At 34.8% G+C, this 10,262-nt stretch overlaps 1 protein-coding gene across 3 annotated transcripts; it reads right to left on the bottom strand.

The window, feature by feature from the left end:
• Window positions 1–2,678: 2,678 nt before the first annotated feature.
• Window positions 2,679–9,120, bottom strand: LOC107820419 (methyl-CpG-binding domain-containing protein 2-like). Of its 3 annotated transcripts, none has more exons than XM_075236796.1 (6): window positions 8,913–9,120; window positions 7,894–7,947; window positions 4,483–5,138; window positions 4,283–4,336; window positions 3,989–4,125; window positions 2,679–3,138 (listed from the first exon to the last, which is right to left on the bottom strand). In XM_075236796.1, exons 3-6 carry the CDS (start codon window positions 5,106–5,108, stop codon window positions 2,981–2,983), a joined length of 975 nt encoding a protein of 324 aa, XP_075092897.1. In that variant the 5' UTR covers window positions 5,109–5,138; window positions 7,894–7,947; window positions 8,913–9,120; the 3' UTR covers window positions 2,679–2,980. The 3 variants fall into 3 exon arrangements, with proteins under 3 accessions (XP_075092897.1, XP_075092898.1, XP_016502194.2); XM_075236797.1 differs by having other exon boundaries at window positions 7,894–7,944; window positions 8,913–9,119; XM_016646708.2 differs by lacking the exon at window positions 7,894–7,947 and having other exon boundaries at window positions 8,913–9,119.
• Window positions 9,121–10,262: the final 1,142 nt, after the last annotated feature.

The raw sequence follows: 10,262 nt of genomic DNA, 5'->3' as shown, positions 1-10,262 counted from the left end.
CGTATTCTTTAATCTCCTGTATATTCTCTCTTCAGATAATCCCAAATTTCTTTTGCTGATTTGAGAGCCATAACTCTCGTGAAAAATATTGGAGACACACCAGCAAACAAAGTTGCTTTCGCCTTTGATTTCTTGTTTTTTTTTCCTTGTGGCTCTTGATTTGGGCCACAGTGGGATTGTTAGGCGACGGAAGAACATCAAACTCCTCTTCCACGGCCTCCTAAAGATCTGAAGCCTCCAAGTAAGTCTCCATTCTCACTGCCCACAGTTAGTAATTTTCACCATAAAAGACTGGAGGAGCCAATTGAGAAAAACTCGTTTCAGTTTCCATCTCACTCAAGAAATGTTTTTACTCAGGTCCCTTAAGAAGATGGCTCTGATACCAATTGTTGGTTCTTGATAAAAGAAACTAAGGTAAATAACAAGGGAAGATGACAAGAAAATAAAAGGAATATACGAAATAGATGTAAAGAAAAAAACTCTAAAGAACTGAAGCTGAAAATTCTATATTATTTCACTGCATCTGGACTACAATTTATAAGATAAATGCTAACTTAAAAGACCTAAAAATCAACACAATATCTGCTGCAAACAACAAACTCCTAGAGACTAGTTCACTCCTAAAAACTAGTTCAAAATTATTTCAAATTCAAAAATAAATTACCGCAGTAAATAACTTTTAAACTGAAACAGAAATAATTTTACTATTTTCAGCTTCTAAAGCATATTTCTGACGGATAGCATTTCCATTTGCATTCTCTTCTTTGTTATTTTCCCGTCTTGTGGGGTCTTTTAGCTTTTTGGCTTATAAGTGTTAGTTAATTAATCTTGATAGGAGTGAATGACGGATTTATTTGAAGAGGTGGAACAGTGAGAATATGTAACAAAGCACATCTCTTTTCTTATCTGCACCTTGTACACTGGACAATTGCAACAGTATGATAACTTTGAAAATGGTATAATTGTTGGACTCTTGTTGTGGAAAGATGGTACTTTTGAGGGCTAAATACTTGAAGATTAAAGTTTTCATGTACTTTGTTTTTGCTCTCTTTTATCTTGGTGGTGCTATACCGTCTGATAGAAGTATGGCCAATTTTCAGCATTTCTGTTAGAATTGGAACAAAAGGAGGATAGTCTTGAAAATAAAGTTAGAAATAGAAGATGAAAATAAAGAAAGGATTCAAATAATGCAACTTTGGAACTTCTTAAAACACCCCCACTCCCCCACTATAGCATGTTTAGCCGAGCTTTTAAAATTTGATTATTTTGAAAAGTTTTTTTTTAAAAGTGCTTTTCAAAAAATTACTTTTGGTGAAAAGCAATTTGTGTTTGGCTAATTAATTTAAAAATACTTTTGAGCAACAATTAATGTTTGACCAAATTTTTAAAAAGTGTTTCTAAGTTGTTGTTTCTAAGTGTATTTTTCTCAATATTATTTTCTTAACAAAGTACTATGGGGAGAAGTTACTCTTTTCTACTTCTCAAAAACTGTTTCTGCTTCTACTCTTTTTCTTCTAAAAGCTTCGCCAAATACCTTAACTTTGAAAAAAATAACAACAACAACAAACCCACTGTAATCCCACAAATGGGATCTGGGAAGAGTAGTGTATATGCAACTTTACGCCTACCTTGTGAAGATAAAGAGGATGTTTCCGATAAATCCTCGGCTTAGATAAAGCATAGTCACATCACAACTTTGGGGGGGAAATTATTTTTATTTAAAAAAAAGACACTTTGACTAAAAAGAAGCTTGGTCAACCGGTCTATTAGAGTGAAAAATGGTTAAACAATTATTATATATTTGGACATGTATTTATACCTATTAGAAGCTTGAATCTTCTGCTGAGTGTGAAAGTGTAAAAAATTGATAGAAAAAGGAATGAGTTTTAATATATTAAGAAAGTACATCCTATAATAATGAATATAGCACTCCTATTCAAGAGATGCCCATGCAAATTTTGCAAAATATGGAGAAAGAGAGAAGCAGTAGGTTAATGGCCAACAAAATTCCAACTTGATTGATATTCAAGATATCATTAAATTGCCCTTTTCCATCCTTGAAACCAACGCATAGTCCAAGTTATCACCTAACTTATTTGTTTCTTGGAACTCAGTGTCTTTCTTTTTAAAACATTTGGGCAAAGAGCAACTCCAAAATACTTAACTTTAGTTCCAGTAGTGAAACGCTCGAGCTTGCCATAAAATGCCCTATATAAATAAATCACTAAGAGAAGTATACGGTGTTTTATGTGGTATAAATAATCTCAGAGGTAACAGGTAGTTTTGGAATAAAAGTGATTGTCTTTTGAGAGCTACAAACGTTATAGTGCATCTAGAAAAGGAAAGAATATAGAGCAGAGCACGTGCATGTCTAATTTGGTGGCCCTCCAATTATTACAAGTACAAAAATACAGATAAACAAACCACGGAAGCAGTTGGAATATAATACTAGTATTCAATCAAACTTAACTAGCATTCATCTTTCCCAACTCACAATTTGGTAAAAGAAGGGGGTAAAAAATGACAAGGCAAAAAGGCATATAGGTGAAAGTTTAGGAAACTAAAAAGTTTAAAAATCGAAAAAACAAAGGGGAAAAAGCTATGTCAAGGGGGGTTGAGTATGAAAATCACACAATGGATGAGCAAAATGAACCATGAATATCAGATTTCCAGCAATACCATAAAAAAAGTTACTATATTTCAACATAAAAAAGCATTCTTTCTGTTTTATAACAACATTTTCAGCTAACTTAACAAAGAACAAGTCTTAAAAGAGTATGTCTATATTCTGCTCATATCTCCTAGACTCAAACTACACCAACAACAGCCAGAAACCTCGGCATATAGCCATCAAAAAACCATGCTTTTTGGTCAACCAAGTTTGGTAAAAAACCCATAATCCTAGTTACAACAAGTTGCTTTGGGGCATCATAGACTCGTAAGCCCCAAAACAAAGAAGATGAAAATCATCGACTTTCACTTAGATAAATGAATCACTGTCGCCCATCAGTTTAGGTTTCTTTGGAGCGTTACCGTCCAGTACATCTAAAGAGGCTGTATCAGAAGGTGCAGACGGCCCGGGTCCACCAAGCAATAAACCTGTATTGCCATCTGGAGCGACCCATGAGATAGGATTAACTGTCACAACAATAGATATGCTTGTCAGTGGGGAGCACGAATTTTGAGCAGGTTGTAAGTGAAAATTCTAAAAAGAAGCTCAAGTAACTGGATAATAAAATTAGTATTTGGAGAATAAAAAGTGATCAGTTTATATTGATCAAGGACATACCAAAGTAGATCATGATATACAAAACTTAGTCACAAGGTTTTCAACTTAGAAATTAACAACACACCAGTCAATTTGTCCAACTTAACCAATTTTAATATTACAAGGTTGACAAAAGTATTGTTTACAGGCAAGGAGACAACAAGCTAGAACGCAACAAAGACTAAAATAGAGTAGAATGATGGATCGATGTTTTATTGATAGGTATAAAGGCTAACTGCAGAAAGGCAAGAACCACTAGTGAGTTATCCTTCTAGGATGTTAAGTAGATTATTACCCTAAGAGAAGTTCCCCATGATACCATTTTGGCATAAGAGCTCATATCATTTAGGATGTCCAGGTAGATTAAATATCTTTAGTCATATTCCCAATGATATCATTCTAGCAAAAAAGTTCTTATCTTAGAAGAGTTCGCTTCTGAATGTTGATTCATTATAAACAGATATATGAATCATAGAACACATTTAGAGGAGTATAACGGTATCCTAAAGGAAGAATATTTCTTCTTTTACCTTTCCTTTCCGGCAGCTTTTAGCCATGAAATTTGTGGTTTTCCCAAGCAGAAAAACTTATTACCATTCAATTGATACAAACACAAAAAACACGTAAAAGCATAGTTTTTTTCCAGGCATGTTGCATGCAAACATCATCATAATGCTAGATCTTATTTCTAATTTAAGCATGTCTTATACACATCCATACCATCAGAAGGACCATCACGTGAAGGTGCTGGACGACGCTTCTTAACATAGTCTTCCTGTAGAGGTCTTGGGATCTGAAATGAAAACTGTGACGTCTGTACACCTTGTGCCACATACTCCGGATGTTCCTCCAAGTGCCTGGGAAGAGAGAGCATTAAACAACACCCACAACAGAAATGCAAATGAAAACACATATTCCCTATTGTCAGTGCAAACAATTTAGAGCAGTCCAAGAAGACATGAGGAAAAGAAACACATTCTGCAAAGCCAGATCAACTTGATAAATTGAACATACTTTAGAACTTCAACCATGGAACGAAGTCTCTTGCCAGATGGCGAAACATAGTACCTGTAAATCATGACAAAGACAAAAAATTAAAGAACCGCGGCTTTTATTTTGCACATCAATGCCGAGTTTCATAGCTTAAAAGGAAAGCATCACTTGTATTTTAGTATTAACAGTAAAACGAGTAGTGAAAGAAATGCAAGACATACACATCAGCAAACTTGGTGCCTCCTTCTGCTCTGATTCTTAAAAGCCGTTCCCACCCTGGAGGAGGCTGAGCAATGTTAGGTCTATCAATTGCCCACAGCCTGCTTCCATCTTGAGTGATGTCAGGTGGATCATCACACGATACCTCTGGACGCCACTCACGAGCTGTTTCACAATAGAAGGGCTGCTCCAATATGTGTTCCCTTATTTCTTCATACTTCTCCTTTGTAGGTATGAGCCGCCATTTGAAACAGCTAGCACACTGCACAGTAAATGCCCCTACAGATGGCAAAACCCTAGATGTATAATTTTGGAAGGAGTTTCTCCGAGCACGGAGAGGTTCAACTTCACCAGCTGCAGCGACAGCAGGATCATAAAGCACCATCTGGTTTTGAGCATTTTCACTATGATTCTCCTCATTCTCTCTGATCTGATTTTCTTGTTCCCCTGCTAAAGAAGCAACCTTTTCCGCAGGTTTCTGGGTAGGAGTCTCCGCGATGTCGGGGGAAGTAGAAACACGCAAAGCATTTGGCTCGCTGTTGACCTTATTGAGGTCAGGGTTAGAACCTTGAAGATCATTTTGATCCATCTTTCCAGGGGTGGCAATATCTGGATGGTCTCTCTCCATCCAGCCAATTCTTTAATGGAATGGAACAATCTGAGGAAAACAAATACAACTTGTCTCATTCGGGAACTCCAGGAACAGTTAAAAAGAAGGTAACGCCAATTTAACCGAAGATACCACAATTCTCAAAAGGGCTAATCTGTTTATCATAAAAAAATGACTTGTTTGGGTAATACATAATAATAACTTAATAAGGCCTGATCTGCTGAAAGATAGCCCCTTATAGCAGTTAGAACAAATCTTGCATTTAATGGCAAGTGAAAGATACAAAAGTCAAACCAAAACACGATAGACAGGTAGAGAAGATGAAACCATCTCCACATCTGGATTCTTTTAGTCTAGTACAGGGAAGTAGTAACTAAAGAAGTAAATCTACTTAAAGACCAAAGGACCTCCAAGCCTAATAATACATTCATGACATACCATAATAAAAAATGTTGTTGGCATTTAAAATACAAGATAAAGGAAAAGACTGACCATCAAAACATCCTCAACTATGCCTATTTCAACTACAAATCGTAGTAGTATACAGATGACCAGAGTATAAGTTAGAAAAGATGAAAGGTGTGACTGAAAAATACTACTTATAAGAAATGAAATAGATCAACTAATGACTCCACCATAACATCGTTATGGTGAAAAGCTGAAAATATACCAAGGTGAACAAAATAACACAATTCAATATTCAACCATGCCTCAATCTCGAACTAGTTGTGGTCGGCTATACCAATACTCTACATCCATTCTATTCTGTCGGGGTCCATATCATTACAACATACTTATCCCTACCCAACACTGATATACATGCTTCTAACGGTAACTCTTGCCAAACACTGGACATAAGTGTATCAACAATAACTAAAGCTTTAATTCCGACTAGTATAAGATGATCTCCAACAGAAATAATTTCTTAAATTATCAAAGAGCACAAATAGAAAGTAGTCAGTTCACATCAAGAAGTTGGAAACATGTGTACTTGATTCAATGTACTCTATAAAGAACCTAATTCCTTATATGCAGTAGCTTAAAGCATTAACTATAGTATCAGAAAATGGCTAATCTGATCATCCAGAAGCTCATTTCAATGTCCTTATACATTATTGTATCAACTTGATAGAAGAAAGGTCGGTTATTTATTTCACCACCAACTGATCATCGAGAAGCTCATTTTTGTACAGCATATCTAAGGCATCTTATGTAATAAGCTCATCGGTTATTACTTATTTTATGTAATAAGTAACTTTTTAAAAATATTCATTTTTTTCTTTTCATGAAGATAATGTAAAAGCTCTCTACTCTTTGTTTTCATGATTTAGCTAATTTCACTAGATAGGGCATCCTCAAAGCTCAGTTGTCATTTGTGACAACGTCAAAATCACTGATGTTTAGAATAAAACACCAAGAATTTTAGGGACAAGAATTTTCAGAAAATGATATGATATAATTGTAAATAATTTTCTAGTTAAAATTGGCTTTGATCAGCTATGAAAAGTTTCTAATCCCACATCTCCATCTCAAGTTCAAATTGGTAGAGCTTTACTTGGCATGAAGAGTGAAATGTCAAATATTAGTTGAAGATTGAAAAGTGAAACTATCACCAAGTGTAAGGTGAGTTCGACATCAATCCAAAATGGAAAACCAAAAAGACCAGACTACCAGTTAGACATCCTCAAAATTGTCAAATCTGCATATGTGGATTGTAGGATCAAGATGCCCTATCAACAATAGGGTGAGCATTCAAGCAATTCACAGATGACCTTTATCATTTCAAATTTCTAGCCTATAGGTACAAACTACTGCTTTAAATGTTGAATAAAAAGAACAGTAATCAACTCAAGTCAACCAAAGTTGAACAATTATTGGTGGCTGAGGCAATCAGGCAATAACAGCACCATACATAGAAAACTTGGAGGCGGTTGCAAAGGCTATGATTCGGGCAAGCTTACCTAATAAAAGAAAAGAAGAATAGCAAGGTTGCCTCCAACAATTATTAACAGACAAAAACCTAATCGTTTAGACTCCCATGACAAATATATACATGGAGGAGAAACAAGTTGAAAAGGAAGTTCCATCTCTCCTACTTCTAATTGCATGGTGCATAAAACATTTACGTTATCTTCTAATCCTGATGGCAAGGGGAAGGTTTTAAGGTTCAGATCTCACTAAAATGTATCATATATAAGAGGTCCAGCTAAAAATGTTGCCACTTTAGTGTAAAATTTTTCCAGAGGGACACCAGTAGACTGTTCACTCCAGATGTTGATAGATCCATAGGTTCAACAACCAGATTGTTATTGGGCTTTCAGGCTGCATTCTTAGTTATCACATGGTTTATCCTTTTGTGCTTGTTTGTCCCTTGTTCTTTTATTCATTAAGTATAATTACCTCCTGTTCCCTTTGTTTTTGGTTAAGAACAAAAGGTTAAGAATGGACTGGAGTAATGTGGTGCAAGCACCAAACTAGTCAAACAAATCTAGATTCTTGAAATATGTGATCTATCTCCACGACTAGATATTTACTTAGTAGCACTTCAGTGAACCTGGCCTACGTAATCGGGACACTCTACAAGGTGATAGAACCTGGTCTCGGGCAGGTTCCATCATTTTCTCTGCTATTTTTATGATAAATCACAAATACTTGATCTTTTGTGCCAGTGATCAGATAGATATTAGTTCAAGTGGCATTGGCGAAGCAAATTATTGTATCGTGTCGCATTGAAAAACAACCCTACCCAAGGGCAACAAAAGGAATCAACTGTTCATAATTACTGAGCAGGATAACGACTTACCAATTTAACCTGCCAGTCTGATTTTATCTAGTACTCGCGAATCCCATCAAACTGCTGCAAACACAAAAAATCGGCGCATAAAAAAACAAAAAAATCCAACTTCTCCGCAGACTTACATTTAATAAGCAAGCACCCACAACTTTCCTTTACGTAAACCCCAAACCAAAAGCACAACGTAAATTTTCCAGGCAGCATGGACATGTGCTAGCATATAAGCATTTAAAGTGCCCATCTTTTGCAGAAGAAAAAAATAATATAATTCAAGCAAAATCACCATACACAGTTATAGACAACCAAAAAGGAACAAACCTTGATTCTGAGAAAATACTAAAACTCGAGAACAAAACATGTAAACTAAGTTGTCGATAGAAAAGAAAAGGCAATGAGAAAATCTAAACCAAAAAGCTCATATTTTTAACCTCTGGATAATCATCAAATCCTAAATTCACTGGATCTTCTTTACAAAACTTATCATATGCACCAAATCACTCAGAGTCGAGAAGAACAAAGAACATATACCCATAAATGCCAGAGATAAACAGAAAAACGAAGACAGAAACACAGATGCCTACAATCATCAAATGCCAATCTATATCTTCAACAGAATTTTTTGCACAAATGCTCATAGAACACAAATTAACCACCCTTCCCCCCCCCCCCAAAACCCCTTTTTTCCTTGGATAACCAGTGGTATCCAGGCCAGCTTGCTAACACCTCGACTAATTCCACTCAGGCCAGCTTGCTAACACCTCGACTAATTCCACTGGACAGACCTCGACTAATTCCACGCAACACACGGGATATCTGCTACCTCCCACCAACACAGGTATCAGATAACTATTAACCCCATTACACACACTAATAAATTTATCAAAAAAAACTTATCTATACACAACAAATCTAGTCTACCAAGCACTTTAACAGATACACAGAATGAACACATCAACACCCAAATGCAAAAATTAAAAAAACACGTATATATACAAAATGAGAAGCTTAGAGATAAAAAGAAGATATACCCAAGTCAGAAACTGAGGGATCTGAGAGAATGATCCTCCTAGATTCAATTTTTCACGAATTCCCAGAAAAGTTTTATAAAGAAACTACAAAGCTATGGACCTGTATGTATATGCACGCATATACATACAGATTTTGATGTCTGTCTTAGTCTCTTTGGGAAGTGAGAAACCAACCGAGGCAGAGGGAGAAGTATAACAGCTGAATTTATATCATAAGATTTTGGTTTGAGGTATTTATAGTTGTAATAAGATTATTTGTAATCCCAAAACAAAAACAAAAATGAATATAAATATGAAGTTACAGTTTTACCCCTGATATTTCTGACTTTGTGGGTTGATTTGTTTGAATTTTATGGTCAAACATATCACTACATGTCAATTCCAAATTAACTATGATAAGTATTAAGTACTATAAATCATTTTTTTATTACACTCTAACAGAAATATGCATGATTCATTATAAATAATTTTTTCGCAGGATTTTAATTTACTTTTTTTTTTTAATTATCAATACACCTTAATTCTAAATTCTCGTATTCATCATAAAATTCATGTACTCATCATAATTAAATTTTCTAGTTATACTAGTTGTTAATTTATTATGATTCTTTTTTCTTTATTCAAGTTAGATATACAACAATAATAACAACCCAGTAGATTTTCATAAGTGGGTCTAGGGAGGATAGGATATACGCAACTTTACTCCTACACCGGGGAAAGCAGAAAGACTGTTTCCGATAAACCTCAATTATATTTAAGTTAGAGATAAACTATATTGTTTTAAATCTTACATTATATGGAACTATTTAATCTCAAAATTGGAAAATGGTAAAAGCAAAGGATGAGTAATGACTAATGAGTTGAAAAAGTGAAGAAGGGGGTGCTGAATTTGATATGAGTTGGGATTAGGACAAATTTATGCACTCTTTGAAGAGTAATAAATGTGATGAGGCTAACAACTACTATGACTTTTGCAAAACGTCTTTGTTGCTTTGCTAGTGAGAAAATTACTTCTTATCGTTCAGTACAAAATGGATTCCTTTTTTGGGAAATTTGTATTTAATGGTCTTTTCTTCTTTACCTATTTAGATGTTTATTTGCTCAATGAAAAAGGGGAAAAAAGTGTAAATATAAATGTCAAAGAGAAATAGTCAAAGGATAAATACCTCTATCAACCTCAAAAGGAAATTAATAATTAGAGAAAAACTTTCATGGTAAAGTTCACGTACTTTTGTGGTTGTTATACCTTATGCTTTGTTGACTTGGAGGTGAACAACATTCAAATTCATTAAGAAAAAACATTGTAATGTTTGTTATTTTGAAATTAAATTATATTTAAATTGAAAAGTG

This window comes from Nicotiana tabacum, chromosome 18 (genome assembly GCF_000715075.1).
Source record: "Nicotiana tabacum cultivar K326 chromosome 18, ASM71507v2, whole genome shotgun sequence".
Classification (NCBI taxonomy): domain Eukaryota; kingdom Viridiplantae; phylum Streptophyta; class Magnoliopsida; order Solanales; family Solanaceae; genus Nicotiana; species Nicotiana tabacum.
The sequence above is the reverse complement of the archived record's forward strand: the minus strand, read 5'-3'. Positions and strand labels throughout refer to the sequence as shown.